Genomic DNA, 16,442 nt, shown 5'->3' with positions numbered 1-16,442 from the left:
CCCACTGAAAAAAGCCCTGCTTGCAGGCATGCACTTAGAGGGGAGAAAATGAGCACTAATTTTGTTCTTTAAAAAAAAATAAAAAATTGAAATGGTCAGAGACATTATGGATTCACTCAACATTTTCAACTAAAATGGCTTTCATTAGGTAGCCCAGTGTTTTCCAGATCTTTAAGGTTTGTTATTAAAGAAGATGAAAATGGATGCATCTCCTTGCTACTTCATTGTGCAGATTTTGAGAAGCGTTTAAACATGGTTCATCATTTTCCTCATGTTTTGTATGGGTTCCATTTATAGGTAGTTTTTCCTTTTACATATACAATGCAAAAAACATTTTCTGGGGGGTGGGGGACCTTTTCCTTTAGTGCTTTTGTAAAACAAATTTATTTGTGATTCTGAGGTAAATAATTGAAAACGTCCGCATTTAAACACTAGCATCCATATGCGCCCGTTGAAGTAGATGGGGCAGTTCATACCACAATACTATGATTTTTTCAAGGCTGTCTTGTGAACTGTGCAGACATCTCTGCGTTCAATTAGAGTTGTTTCATGTTTTTGAAGTCTTGTGAAAACAGAACAGCTAGACACATTTTTTAAAAAGGAAACTTCAGAGTCATTGTGTCTGCTTATGTCATCCCATATTTTCCTCCCAGTAATTACTGATAGAGTCTAAACTTAAAGCATTCTCATGGAGCAGACAAGTATTAAAAAAGGGATTATTTTTAGCTGCAGCATAAGTTTGTATCACCTGTCAGACACACTAATGTCACCTTTATCACAATATAGCACATTTTACTCTAATTTCACATTTCATGTAATGTGGTTATCCGTTGAGTAGTATAGACTGAGTAGAGGATTTAGCAAACAAATTGATTCCTGAACATGTTCTGTTCCAGGATATTCTGCTTTTTAGACAGATGGGTATGTAGAGGAGGCCCTCCAGTGTCTCAGTAAAGTATAGCTGTTTCTCATATTCCGAAATGAAAAATCCAGACCATGCAGATAGTTTCAGGTGGGTAGCCATGCTGGTATGTAGTAGAAGGGCAAGATTCGGGTCCAGTAGCACTTTAAAAGCTCATACCCTGGAAATCTAGTTGGTCTTTAAAGTGCTGCTTTTCCCAGAGTATGCAGTGTATCACCAGGATATTATTCCTCCATTCTATTTATTTGGACATGTATGTTGTTTCTCAAATCAACCGTCAACATGGTTATTAAGGAGTAATTGTTCCAGAGTTACTGGAATTACTCTATCCTTCTCCAATGCACTTTGGTTTGAGAGCTCTACTACCACATATGCATGAAATTGTCCTCTACGGTATTACAGAACCAACAAAGAATCAAACAAGAGTTATACATTTTCACTGATTTTTAGGTCAATATAAAGGCGATAAATAATTTTAGCTAGATTCTCCTTAAACGCAAGACAAGGGACAATCCAAGGGACAATCCAAAGACGACAGCAAATCTCTGTACATCATTACTTAATTCATATCCTAAATCTTTGTTCCATATACATGAAAAATTGGATCAAATGATAAGAAGTATGTTATAGACCTTTGAAAAGTATGTGTCTGGAACTGAGTCAAAAACATTTTAAAATCTGTAAGATTTCTTGTTTTAGAGTACTTATTTCCTATGATGCATCTTCCCTGTTTAAAGAATACCAAAACTCTTTGGATCTGTGATGAAGACCTGTGCTCAAGGTCCAGCTAGTTTTCCTCTAGAGTCTAGACCATTACTAGGCTTTCTCTTTTGTCCCCCTCTCTTTTTGCATAACTTAGATAGCATGTGTACTGTATTGAATGATACATGGTTATTAGTTTATGTGAATTTGCCATCAGTATGTGGAAGGTAACATTAAGAAGGAAAGCAAAGTGAATTGCATTGATGCTCCTCTTGAGTCAATACTAGCCTTGGCGAGAAAAAGGATTTTCGATATTCAGAGGCACCAACGGTGCAATTCTAAGCAGAGTTACTCCAGTCTAAGGCCATTGATTTTGTACTGTAGATCTGTGAATACCAATGCTAGGAGGCTCTGCTTATGTTCTTATGACACAGTTTATGCTCACTGAATATTAAAATCATTAAAGGTGATAGGAATGTTGATTGTATGTAGAAGATATATCCTCTCCCAATAGAAAAAAGTATTTCAAAGTATTAAATGGGCTAATTACTGTTGTCTTAATTACTTTTTCAGCTCTTTTAGGATTTTGTGTATAGCTTATGAAGTGTTGGAGGGATTGCAGTACATGAACAGGCATGGAATAGTCCACCGGGCCCTTTCGCCTCACAATATCATGGTGGATCAAGAGGTAAGGCTATGGGATTTTATTTTTAGGCTGTCTGTCGATATTCTTGGCCATCATCTACATAATGACAGTATCGTTTGAAATAATTTGGGGGGTAGTATCTGTTTTATAAATGTAATGGTTGCTAAAATCTGTTGAAATGTAAATGTAGTGCAAAGTATGAGTTCACCGTAACATCTGCAGGTTTTGTGTGATCTCTGCTGTATGTACAGAATATGCATGTGTGTTCATAATGGGAAAAATACAGATATGGGGGGAGTGAAAGTTGGCACAAAAAGTGTTTCTGTGAATCTACCCTTTCCAAAGTATTCCCATTTCCAGATGCACTTTCCTTAATATTTAATGTGGCATTTGACAGGTTTGCAGCACTGTTTGCTTTGATCTTAAGGAAAGAATCTTCCAATCCCTCTCCCATTATAGTACTAAGCTTAAGAAGTGTTAGCAATATTTATACTTACTATACACATACAGACATGTACTAGTCTTAGTGGGAGTTAGGATACCATTTTTAAATTTGACCTACCAAGGAGAAGAAAATCATTTTTTTTCCAGAGCTGAAGCATGATATATTAGAGAAATTTCTGTCCTGGCCCCTTTCATTCTGAACACTAATTGCTTTTGTAATGCTTTTGCCTCTGATCAAAGTGGTTTTTTTTTGAAGTACTGCGAAGGTCTTCAGAAATGGTGATCAGGGATTCCAGTAGTATGGGAGTTGACGCACAGATTCCTCTGTAAACATATACACACTGTCTTCTAAATTAAAATTGAGCATGAACATAGTAAGTGAAATTTGTACTACCTTCATCATGTGCCATCTTCCTGTTTCTCCCACTGTAATGATGCTTGGGTAGTGCCTGCAATGTATAACTGAGCATATATTAACCTGGGGCGAATTCCTGCAGAAGACCCATGGACCTTCCTATATGTGCAGTAGAGATGGGCACTAATCGAATTACAACCCCAAAAAATGCATGAACCAAGTCGGTTCACGGTTCGTGATCCAGTGGTTCATGGAAGCTCGTTTCGACGAACTTCCATGAACTGGTCTACTGGTTTGTTTGGGTCGTATTAAAGGGGCAGTTTAAATGGCCTTTTCCCCAGGGGCCTTTAAAGGGGCCTGCCTCTTACAAGGCAGGAGAGGGCCCTTTAAACTGTCAAATGCTCCTTTCCCTGCCACTGCTAAGCAGCTGGAAAGGGGTATTTAAACCCCATGAACCGCGAACTGGTTCGTGCACTTGCCCCAGTTCGTGCCATTTCATGGTTCCTGGTTCATGAAAACCCACGAACCACGAGCCTCATGGTTCGGTTTTTTTGTGGTTCGTGCCCATCTCTAATGTGCAGTTCAGCCTGCTGAAATGGCTTGCTGCCTTGGTTTTGCCTATTATCTGTCAGGCTTTAAGAACTTGAAGCACAATAACATTTAACACCGAAACAATAAACAAATTGCTGTTGGGTTGTGGATAGGATTAATTCTGCTGTTACATAAGGTTGTTTTTTTAAAAAACAACAACAACAAAAGTTAAATCCTCATGTGATGTTTCTTCGAGTATACTTCCAAGGTGTATTTTACACCTTGGTCTCTGATCTGAGCAGATATTTCTTAGCCTGAGGAACCTTGATCCCCTTCACTGTAACCCCAATTCTTTCTCAACTCATTTCATATTCTTTTAAGATACGAGTCTTAGTATGAAATCATTTATCAAATGCCACAACATTTAACTCACCGGAGAACGTGAGTGAACATTGTGAATTCTGATATTCTGTCCACTGGTTGCGGTTTGCAGGTCTTAGAGAGGAATACTGAACACTTACTGGGAAGAATCTTTTCAGCATATTTAGAACACACGCAAATATATGTTTTGTTTGTTCAAATGTATTTCCTACTTTTCTATGAAAAGTGTGTTTAGTGTTCTTGTATTTAGAGAATTTACACTAAACATTGTGAATGATGTGTTGTTTAGAACAACTTATTTTGTAAAATGATGCTAGTTATTTCCCTTATGTTTTCTAGAAGAATGATAAACAAGCAGATGAAATATATTCTTTTTTTGAGTAAAGGTTTTATTTAAAAAGAAAGGATATGAATAACAATAGAAAGTGCATAGAAACTTATACAAGTACTATATTTGAGTTAGATTTAAATATATTCAAAGTATGTAACAGCACAACTAAATTATATTATAGTTCTTTTCCCGTCTCCTTAGCTGCTTATATCCAAACTTTAATGTCAATTATTTTTAATCAGTCATCTCTTCTGTATTTTGTCTCTATAATATAATTACCTTAATTTATTTTAGTTTTAACTTAAATAGTCAAAGAAATCTTTCCATTTTCATTAAAAATCTGATATTGATCTATTATGCTCATGGGAAGTTAATTAAGCCATTGATGCATATTCTTCTGTCTGGTCTGTCCACTCAGGCATGTCAGGGCATGAATCTGTTTCCATACATATAGTATTCTCATGGCTGTCACCATATACCAATAAAGATCTCCCTCTTCTTTTGTAACATTATTCAGTAGAGTTGGGCACGAACCAGAAAAAAACTGAACCGTGTAGTTCGTGGTTCGTAGCATTTCACGAACCACAAACCATGAACTTTCATGAACCTGCCCCAGTTCGCAAACTGGTTCATTTGGTTCATGAAAATGTCACATCCAGGTCAGCAAATTGTCACTTCCGGGTCAGCAGAAGGTCTCTTCTGGGCCAGCAGAAGGCCACTTTCAGGTCAGCAGAAGGTCTGCAGGAAGTCTATCCCCTGTTGCCTAGGAAACTGATTGATCGGCGCCAGGCTGTCTGCAGTGACGAACAAAAAAAGGAACCAGCCTAAAGTTTGTGGCAGTTTGTCAGAAATGGGCTCTGATGAACCGCCAGTTCGCGAACCATGAACCGACCCGGTTCATCACAAACTTTGGTTTGTATTTCGCTTCATGCTCATCGCTATTATTTGGTAAAATATTTAATAGCATATTTTTCGGGTTCAGCACAAACCTGAGTTTAAGAATCTTCTGTATCTCTTCATGTATCTTTAGCCAACATCTTCATACTTCTTTGCATGTCCACTACATGTGATAAAATGTTTCATCCATACATTGACATTTCCAGCACTGTCCACTATAGTCCTTACTAATTCTTGCGATATCTTTGGGCATAGTATACCATCTAAAGAACATTTAGATGATACATTAGTAGCCCTCTTGGTTTGGCACTCTCTTAACAATTGGCAATCTGTAGATTTAATATTTTTGGTCCATAGATCTTCCCATTGATTCATGGAGATGGTTTCTCTGAAGTTTTTCATCTATTTCAACATACAATTTTTATCTTGTTCCATTTCTGTGTGGTGTTGCAGTAGAATTTGATATTTTTTCCTAATAAATGCTTCAAGCCACCACTTATTAGTAATGCGAATTCTGTTTTTTCTCTTAATCTGCTGCCTTCTTTGAGAGTTTGTTCTTTGAACTTCGATACTATTTGATGATATATCAACCATGAAATGTTTTTCCCTTGAGCTTGGATTTCTTGCCAAGTTTTCACATTACCTTGCTCATCTGTCATAAATTCATAGCTGAACTGATCAATTCTATTTGTAGTGGTGGCATCACAATAAGCATTTATTGGCAACATCAGTGGCGAGATTGGTGGGCTCAATCTATTTCTGCATTGAAACCATATTTTAAGTAGTCCACCTCTTAGTATATGAACACCATCTTGCTTTTGAATGGATTTTACTGATTTAAGCATAGTTATGAATACCCTCTTTAGCATCAGTTGTCTCCAATTTGATGTGTCTTCTACTCAGATTTATAATCCAGTCAGTTATTCAAACCAATGCCGCTGCCTGGCGGTATAATTTAATATTCGGTACTGTCACTCCTCCTTGGTTTTTTCATCCTGTAATACTTTAGATCTTATTCTTGGTTTCTTCCCTTTCCATATAAAATCATTTATTACTTTCTGCCACTTTTTAAAAATCTTTTGATCTATATGAATTAGCACCATTTGAGACAAAAAGTTCAATTTTGGTAGTATATTCATTTTAACAGCAGAAATTTTTCCTAACCATGAAATATTCAATTTTTCCCATCTTTGCAAATCTTCAGTAATGCTTGTCCACATTTTTTTGATAATTGTTCTTGTATAGGTTCTCATTTTGTGCCGATACATTTATTCCTAAATATTTTATAGGCTTTGTAGTAATAGCAGAGTCCATTATTTTTCCAATCATTTCTTGTTCTTCTGTTGTTGCCGAAAGTAACTTTACCTTTGTTTTCTTTTTATTCAATTTATATCTGTCCAGATGTATATGCTGTCCAAATTTTAATATTTGTTCCATTACATAAATCAGAGAATTGTTTGGATTTGTCACTGATATAACCACATTATCTGCATAGCTTTTCATTATATATATATATATATATATATATATATATATATATATATATATATATATATATATATATATATATATATATATATATAATCTTTCCCCTCCTTTATTCCATCGATTATACTGTCTTGCTTGATTCTTACCGCCAGAATTTCCAAAGCAATAATAAACAATAATGGTGATATTGGGCACCCCTGTCGTGTTCCTTTCGTTATTTCAATTTTCTCTGTAAACAAAACATTAAATAGGATAGTGGCTTGCTGGTTAGTATAAATACTTTGCATCCAATTCAAAAACTCAGTCCCACAGTTCATTCTTTGCAATGCTTTCATAAGAAATTTCCAAGACATTATCAAATGCTTTGTCAGCATCCAGAAACATAAATGCAGTTTCCCCCCTCTTCCTTCTTGAATATTCAGTTGCATTGAGGAGATATCTAATGTTATCTTTCATGTATCTCTTCAGAACAAATCCTGTTGGGTCTTCATAAATTACTTCTGAGATACATCTTCTTAATCTTTCCACCATTATTGTTGTAAATATCTTATAATCCATATTCAATAAAGAAATGGGTCTATACGTATTCTGTATTACGTATGTATTAAAATTATATGCGCCTCTTGCCATGTCCGTGGTAAGTTCTTCCTGTCCTGTATCTCCTTCATCACTTTTTGTAGGTGCATAGCTACTATATCCTCAAAACATTTATAAAAAGCAGCTATCAATCCATCCAGACCTGGATCCTTCGCTGCCTTTAATTTTTTGATGGTAAAGTTAATTTCTGGTATTGTTATTACTTGATTTAGAATATTTTCATGCTTTGTAGTAAACTCTTTGATTGGTGTCTCTAGCAAATACTTCTCCATCTCTTCTTCCTCTACAGCTCCTTCTTTGTAAATATTAGAAAAGAAAGTTCTAATTTGATCCTTCATTTTTAGCTCTTTATAGATTACTTGATTGTCTTTCCTAATTCCAGGTATCCTTCTTTTTTCTTTCTTTTCTCAAACAGTACGCCAAGTATCTTCCAGGTTTGTTTGCAGCTCCGAAATGGCTTTGTTTTAAATATTTCAGTTTTTTTTCTGAGTTTCTTCTATCTCCAGTAAATCAAATTGATTCTTTGAATTCTTTCCATATATCTTTATCCCTTATTATTTTGTGTTCTTGTTCCAGTTTCTTCAGTTTTTGGATTAGATCGTCCATAACTCTCAACCTTTCTTTTTCCTTTCTGGATGCTATTGTTAATAAGGTCCCTCTTATGTAGGCTTTACTGGCTTCCCCTATTGTTATTGGATTAACATCAATTGTAGTATTTATCCTGAAATAATTTGTCAATTCTTTCCTACATTTTTGAAATATACCCTCCTGTAGCAATAAAGTGACATTTAATCTCCAAGCAGATGGAATATATTATTAGCATGTTCCTTCTCTATTTTCTGTTTGTGAATACTAAGGTATGACATCAGAATTTTGCTTTATTCTTAAGAGTAAGAATACAGGAGTTGTTTCAAAACTTGAATATGAAAAAATGACAAATTGAAGATGTTTCTTTTAAAGAAATCAGTTTCTTTCTTCATTTCTTTGCTTTTTTTCAAATGCTAAAAACATAAAACACAAAGCTTTTTTCCAGTGAGACTGCAATCCAGATCATTAAACCATAATAGAAACATGACTGGCGGTGTTTTAATTTGGAATATCTTTATTAAATTTATAATAAAACTGTAAAATTGTGTTTTTTTTCAAATCTCCAACTTTCATGAAAAGGATCTTGATTTCACAGTCTTGTAAAGAGAAGTTCACAACTTCACATGTGTAAACAAGGTGTTTGGTTGCAAAGTATGGAAACTTTGTAGATCATACTGGTTTTCACAATAGGATGAAAATTTTCTAAACTGTTCTATGTAGGACTTAAATTACTTGTATAAAACTGTTAAAGGTTTTTGGTAGCAACAAATTTATATCAGTATTGAACAGTCTATGGAAAATATCAGTATGGATTCTGCAGAGCCATTCCACTAAAGTAGTAGTCACCTGACTACTTGTATCTGCTGTGACCTCAGATATTTAGAGCCATAAATGCTATTAAGTTTTTAAGACTACCATAAACTACCAAATAAAAATATTATTCTGTAGCTCATTGATTTTTTTGTCTTTGTAACAGGAGCATACCAAGTTGGCTAAATTTGGCCTTTACCACATGACAGCTTATGGTGCTGATGTTGATTTTCCTATAGGGTAAGAATAGATGTCTACATTGTGGACTTATTAGGTATTGAACATATAAAGATGCCAATAACTGCCCTGTCAAATTCAGTATTGTCTACTCTGATGGGCAGTAAATGTTCCAGAAGATCTTTTTTTCAGCATCTGCAGTCCAAAATTCTTTAAGTAGAGATACTGAGGACTGGATACTTTGCTGCTGAGTTAAATAGTATATGAGCTTTTTCAGAATACAACTGGTAGCTTTCAGGGATAAAGGGTCACATATAATATCACAGAATCTTCAGCTGTTTACATATACTGAAAAGCCCAGTTGCTTAGCTGCAATAGGAAATGATATGGTTAGAAGTATAAAAATCTGTTTTTTTAAATAAACAAAAGGTTGCCTTTGGAGGTCCAAGCACTCATGCTACTGAACCATGACTAAAAGGTTGCAAGCCATGTATGAAACAGTAAAGCATTATGTCTGCTCTATTGCTAACAATGCTAAAGGTTATCTGCTTAGCTAGTATTTGAAGCCAGGGTGTAGAGCTAGGTGGATACATATGGTGAAAAAGTGATGGTCCCAGTGTGCTTCAGTGTGGGCAGTTGAACTGCTCATAGCCAAGAAAGGACAGTCCTAATAGATCCACCATACTAATGTCACTGCAATACTGTTATCGATCTTCAGTGTAGTATAAGTGGTCCAGGAATGAGGTCTGTGCTTGGAGGGGAAATAGTTTTGAGGTATCTATTTACTGCACAACTTGCAGAACCTTTGTGCATTGTAGCAGACTCAGGGGCAGTGCTATAAGGCATGCTCCCAGTTTGCATGACGCATTGCCAAAACATGGTCAATTTACCAGTGAACTTTGTGGAATGTATAACATGCCTTTTGGCTGTGCATGGTAAGGGGAGATCAGGAATAGCGGATAAGCTGCCTCAAAGAGTTTATCTGTCATCACAACATCTTTAAGGATAAACAAGACAAACTATATAGTGATTTACCAAAGTAAAAAGTGTAGTATAATATATTTTGTATTCCTCCCTGCCATGTCAACATTTATTTTTCCAAGCTAACATTGAACATTTGTCCTTCGGTAATTTGTCCAATGTTCGTAAGAAAAGAATTGCTTCATTTGAATGATTTCTCTGAGTTCCTTGCTGTATCTTGTGTTACTTAAATTGTTGTTTTCATTACTGTAGATATCCTTCATACCTGGCACCAGAAGTAATTGCACAGGGAATTATCAAATCCAGCGATCATAGTCAAAGTGAAAAGCCTTTACCTTCAGGTCCTAAATCTGATGTATGGTCTCTTGGTATTATATTATTTGAGCTCTGTGTGGTATGTAACATTTAAATGATTACACATAGATAGGGGATAAGATGACTTAAGATAAAACAGCTTTGCACAAGTGTGTTTTTGTTCCATATGAGTCATATTTTCAATTCAACTTGTTTAAATAAAAAAGTGAATGTTCATACTATGAAAATCAGTACCAGGTTGACCACAGAATAAAAATAATTTTATGAGAGTAGCAGGCAGGGAGAATAAAGGCTGGGATATTAAACTGCTGCTATGATATGTAGGGAAGAGTCCAACACAGAAACACAAGAACAAAGAGGAACCCTTCAAAACTTGCAGTACTGAAATTTTAGTTTTCAATTCTGAAATATTTATTTCAGAATTCAAAGAGCTAGCTTTGAAAGACTTGATATTATTTTGGTTTCTACAGCAAAATATGGATGCACTTGCTTGGAATCCCTGAAACTTTGGGTTGCCTAAGTGCACACCTACAAGATTTAATCCTACAGTGTGCTCACAAGCTGTGGATATTGGGAGAAACCACCCCAAAGTATGACCCTCTCTCAAATGATTCAGTACATCTCCAGTAGATCCCAGGATCCAGGGGCAAGGGGAAGAGATCAGAGGACTATGATTCAATAGCAAAATCCACCTTAATTGGATTTCATGATGATGACTGATTGGACTAGTGAAAAATTTAAGTCAGCTTTCTCTCAGAGAGCTGTCTTGAAAAAGAGTAGCATGCCTTGGAAAGGAAGAATGTTTTATATGGTGGACTCTTCTGTAATTGAGCTCCTCTGCAGCACAGGAAAATGCCTGTTGCCTGTTGAAAATCATTTTTAAAATATATTAGCTTTTTAACAGAGGGCTAAAGGGATTTCTACTGCCTCCAGTCAGGAAGGAGTGTTCTGTCAATACTCTTTGAGTTCTGCTGGTCAAAGTTGTATTAAAATTTGTTGGAAGGCCACAGGAATGAAACCCAGGGATTAAGAACTGAACAAATCCTAGTCTGGTTGGAGGTGGGCGGATCTGCTCATTCCTAGGCAAAATGCAGCGTGGCAGGTTGGCTGATAAGAAAAGGCTTTTAAAACTATACATTATAACACCTTGACCAATTTCTTCTGTTCTTGCCTTTGGGTTTTATTATTGTTCAATGCATCCAATGGAACCAGTTCATAGGAAGGTTCCTCCCTTCCAACTACCTTCCAAAATCTGATGAGACCGGGCTATAACATGCCACCTTCCTCTCCCCTCTACTGCTTGAAAACTTATCCTTGACTTTAGGGCATTGAGCTATATGCAGCACAGGACAGGACAGCTTGTGGAAAAATTGCTTGTGCAAGTTGTATTTCTGTCTGTCCTTCCCATTCACAACCTCGGTAGAGCATCACCTGCCTTTCAGGAACAGCTGTTCAAGAACGGGAAGTTGAACCACCAAGGGAAGGGGAAGAGATCAGTTCTGTGATCTTGTTACGTTCATTGGTTCCAGCCCTGTGTTATTAACAACGTAATAACAAGTTTACGTTCTTCATATTGACTTTGAAGTTGACACAGCAGCTTCTGATGCATATGATTCATAAAACTGTAATGGCAGCCTCTTAATATTAGCTTTGAGAACATACACTGGGCATCTATTTTATAATAATGTTCTATTAATCTTATGCCTTGCTTTTGCCTTTAGGGCAGGAAGCTGTTCCAGAGTTTGGATGTGGCTGAAAGATTAAAACTTATACTTAATCTCGGTGAGTAAGGTAAAAACAACTGCAGGGTTACCACTACGTAAAGACCCAGATGAATCATGATAAGAAGACTACTGACTCAGAAACACCAGATTTTCAATGCATCTGAATGTCAGAAGGTTTAAGGATACATCAAAGCAATATTACCCATACATTGCAGAGGAGCATAGTAAGTGATCGTGTAAAAGAAAACTCTAACCATATAGGAGATTAAACAAGCCAAAATAATAATTGCTTCTCTGATCAGGGTGATCTTGATTAGTAAGAATGTTGAGAATTCAAATCCAAGTCACTATTCCCTATTGCTTTCAAAGCATACCAGATAACTGATCCCAAAATAAATAATAATATTAGCATTTCTGTAGAGCTTTCAGTGTTCAACTCACTTGACACACAATTTAAAGTGATTCATAATCATAAGCTAAAAACATAAATTATTAATGCCAGCTTAGCTAATATTAGCATCCATAGGCAACCTACGGTAGATTATTTTTGTAGTTTTTTTTGAAGTTTTGGAAAGATGAAATCCTTCTCATTACAAAATGTTTTCAGTGTTACAAAAATGTATGAATAAATTACCCATCATGCATTCTTCACATACAAGTATGCATATCCATTTTGGGGACTGGAAAAAATTGGTCCTTTAGAAAATGATTAACTTGCAAGCAGGCAGCCTGGTGACAGGTCCCCATATGGAAGGGAAAGATTTCTATGGGCTTTTTTCTCGTTATTTCATGTTGATAATGTTCCTTTTCCTGTTCTGTCTTGTAGGATGTGTGGATGATATCATAACGGTACTAGCTGAGGAACATGGCTGTCTGGACGTTATCAAGGTCTGAACAGAAGTTTGTATTGCTTAATTATAAATATATTATCACAGCATTGAACTTTTCTTGATACAAAATAATGTATTTTAGAGAAAAAACTAATTTATATTTCTCCCATACTCTGTCACATTTTTATATTGTGCACTCAAGACATTTTCTATAATATTACAAGTGCTTCTCAGGACTTGTCTGGCCTTGGAAGCAGAATTATCCTCATTCTTTTAAAGTAAAATATAGGCTGTCCTCTGAGTATTAAAGAATATGCTGTAATGAATCTGGCCTATACTCATGGGTTTGACAAAGATTTTTAAAAGGACACTGATTTTTGACATCAGTGATCATTCTAACCACTCACCTTGATATTCTGTTTATTTATTTAAAATATTTTTATACCACCTCTTCAGAGTTCTGTTCAAGGTAGCTTACAATTAAGGTGGGAAGGAGAATAGGAAGCAGGAAGAGGGGATGAGGCTATGGGGGGCTGCCACAGAAGGGAAAGAGGAGATGATGCTGAAGGAAAAAATGTAATGCCCTTGAAGGCCATGCACTTTTACAGTCATAAACACCTTACAAAAATTAATAATAAAGAGCCACTAAAGCAAGCTAGTGCATAAAATAGCCTAAAAAGAAACTCCTCAGGCTAGAAACAGATGAAAAAAAGTAGAGGTATGCACTGAAATTTTTTTGGCTGATTTGGGTTTGGTAATACCAAAGTGGGGGGGAAATCCAGTATTCCCTGAGTATCAAATTCATTCTCCAGTTTGGCTCAGCTTTGGTAAAATTCGGCCATTGTTTCCAATGGGAAATACGATTTGGCACTTTCCAAGGGCCTGGGGGAGCCCTTTTTTGACCGAATTTTGCCGTATTTGTTGGGGACCTACTCCTAGTTGTTCTCTAATGACCCCCCCCCCCAAGTTTCATGAAGAGTGGACATTTTATAGCCCCCCACAAAAAGTGCACCCAGCCACCTCCAATCTCTATTATTCCCTATGGACAGGGTTTTTTTTCTGGGAAAAGAGATGATGGAATGCTCAAGAGGGAAATGAGGAAGAAACACACGGGATTCTTTAAAATCATATTATTTTCAAGCACTATTGCCGAGTATTTTCAAGAGGTGCTGGAACTCCGTTCCCACTTGTTCCCCCTGAAAAAAAGCCCTGCCTATGGAGAAAACTATGGGGGCTATCCAGGGGGATGGGGGTGGCATTTTACAAAAGAAATCTACAACATTTTCAGGGGACGTACTCCTGTCCTCTAAATACCCCCCATGTTTCATGAATATTGGACCCCAAGGGGTCATTTTATGACCCCCCAAAGGCGCCCCAACCACCCCATTTGTTTCTATTGTGGGGAAAGACTGACTCCCACTGCAGAAAAACATGGATCATGGCTGCCATGGCCTCAGGCACACTCCCAATTACAATCTCCATACCAGATAGCCCAACAGAATCAAACTGAAGCTTCCCCAAAAATGCCAGCACCTCCTGAGCGCCTGCTGAATAGCCCCCATAGTTTTCCCCATAGGGAATAATGGAGATTGGAGATGGCTGGGAGCAAAGGTGGGAGGTGGGAAGCAGTGATTCTTGCTAACAACAAGAAATACTGCTGCGGCGGCACCTCCCAAAGTTTACAGAATTTCACCGAATAAATTCGGTAAATTTTAGTTAGATATTACCAAATCATGTCAGCAATGCTGGATTGAGTCCGATAATGCCGAATTTTACCAAAGGTAAAATTCAGTATTTTTTACCTAAACCCAAACCCGAATCACACATCCCTAATAAAAACAGCTTTAGAAGATAGAACCTGTTAATTAAAAGTCTGGGTTAATTTTTTGTCTGCTGCCTAACAGAGAATAGAGTAGGTTCCAGGCAAGCCTCAAAAGGAAGGACATTTCAAAGCCGAGAGGCCACCACTGAAAATGCCCTGTCTCTGGTCACTTTACCTCTGTAAGTGGGTACGCAAAGAACAGGGCTTGGAAAGAAGCTCTTAACTGGTAAGTTTAGGTCTTTGATTTTTTTAAACAACCAAGGAGGCACAGCTTTTATAATCTGATTTTTGTCACAGTTTTATATCCAAACAAGCTCAGTCCCCTACAGTTGATTTTGCATTCAGGTTGCACATTTTTTGAAATTCTTTATTCAGTCTCATATCCATTGATATTTCTCCTTTTGTATATCAGGACATTCCAGAAAATACGTTAGCTCTGCTGAAGAAATGCCTTACATTCCAGCCTTCTAAGCGGTGAGTGCACAAATAAATGAATCGTATAATTCTGCTATAAAGCAAGGGGAATACAATTTTTAGGCTATAGCCTTTTGTTACTAACATATGGCAACCATTCAAGGCAAACTGTTTAAATCTCTTTTAGATTAATCTCTTTTAGATTAATTTTAGATAAGATGAATCACTTTTTGATAATTTTGCAGTGCACATCTGGTAATCAAGATCTTGATCTAACTCAGTAAATTTGTAGTTGTAGGATACTATGCATATGGTTCCTAATACAAAAGGGCTTTGGTCAACAATCAGGCAACATGGGTGTAACTGATGTTATACAGAGGCAAGCCTAGGTTTGTCAGAAGTGTACACTTTATTGAGAGTTGAAGCCAGTCACAAACTCCTAGAAAATGTGTATATGTGGTACATTTATTAGAGAATAAGTTCTCTAATAACATTTAAAATGTACACTCGAACTATCTTAGATGTTAAAAATAAATTATGTAGAAAGTGATCCATTAACTATGTTGAGAGCATTAACCATCTGTTCATGAGATAGTAGAAAGAAGAGACACTGGTTGTCTTCATTTTCTCTTAACACAGAATGAGTCTTCAAGCAGTTACTGATAATCTAAGTGTTTTTAATGCATACATTGCAGGGGTGTGCGTAATGGAAAAAACAAGCCAAAATTGCATACAGAACTCACTGGTTCAGCTCATTAAAGCAGCTTCTGGAATACTGAACCAAATCCAGAAAATGAAGCTGTAATGACTGCCCCTGCCCAGCCAAAAAATTTGTTTGTTTCATTTCGGTATTGACCACTTAGAGGCTGCACAGACAGGCCAGGCAGTCAGGGGCCATCTGACAGCATCTCGTTTTTTTAATGGCAAGTCTATCTGCACTCATCATCATACAACCAATTGGCTAGAAAGGGGAGAGACTGAGCCCTTAGCATTCACTCCATTGGCAGGAAGGGGATGTGCATGAGTACATTTTTTTTCAGCGCTTCCTGGGCAATAGCTTTGGTCCTGGGTGGCTCGTAGGGATCAAAGGTTTGCTTTGCACCTGGGAAGGGAGCAACAAATGGCATGGTACCATTGCTCCGGCATCACCATTGCCATCCCTTTCTGTGAGTCTAATCAAAAGGCTCTCTCATCTTGAACAATGTAACTTGGAAATCGCTGCTGTGGTGTTTCATGAATTCAATCTACTTTGCCTATACAAGTAGACCACATGAGATGTTAATTGCACCTATATGAAGATGAATCAGCCGTATGGTTTGAAAAAATGTGATGCAATTACAGAGCTATCAGATTATTTATTTAAAGTAGAGATGGGCATGAACCGGAAAAAAACCTGAACCGTGTGGTTCGTGGTTCATCGCATTTCATGAACCATGAACTTTCATGAACCTGCCCCAGTTCATAAACCAGTTTGTTTGGTTCATAAA

General features: G+C 36.8%; 1 protein-coding gene across 2 annotated transcripts in view; it reads left to right on the top strand.

The window, feature by feature from the left end:
- TBCK (TBC1 domain containing kinase) overlaps positions 1 to 16,442 on the top strand; it is a 137,062-nt gene that overhangs the window by 36,211 nt on the left and 84,409 nt on the right. For both annotated transcript variants that reach the window (XM_054990337.1, XM_054990336.1), the window contains exons 4-9: positions 2,198 to 2,312; positions 8,859 to 8,932; positions 10,103 to 10,244; positions 11,887 to 11,947; positions 12,716 to 12,777; positions 14,954 to 15,015. In XM_054990337.1, coding sequence (XP_054846312.1) covers positions 2,198 to 2,312; positions 8,859 to 8,932; positions 10,103 to 10,244; positions 11,887 to 11,947; positions 12,716 to 12,777; positions 14,954 to 15,015 — 516 coding nt within the window. The remainder of the gene's footprint in view (positions 1 to 2,197; positions 2,313 to 8,858; positions 8,933 to 10,102; positions 10,245 to 11,886; positions 11,948 to 12,715; positions 12,778 to 14,953; positions 15,016 to 16,442) is intronic.

Source organism: Eublepharis macularius, chromosome 10, assembly GCF_028583425.1.
Source record: "Eublepharis macularius isolate TG4126 chromosome 10, MPM_Emac_v1.0, whole genome shotgun sequence".
NCBI lineage: Eukaryota > Metazoa > Chordata > Lepidosauria > Squamata > Eublepharidae > Eublepharis > Eublepharis macularius.
The sequence above is the reverse complement of the archived record's forward strand: the minus strand, read 5'-3'. Positions and strand labels throughout refer to the sequence as shown.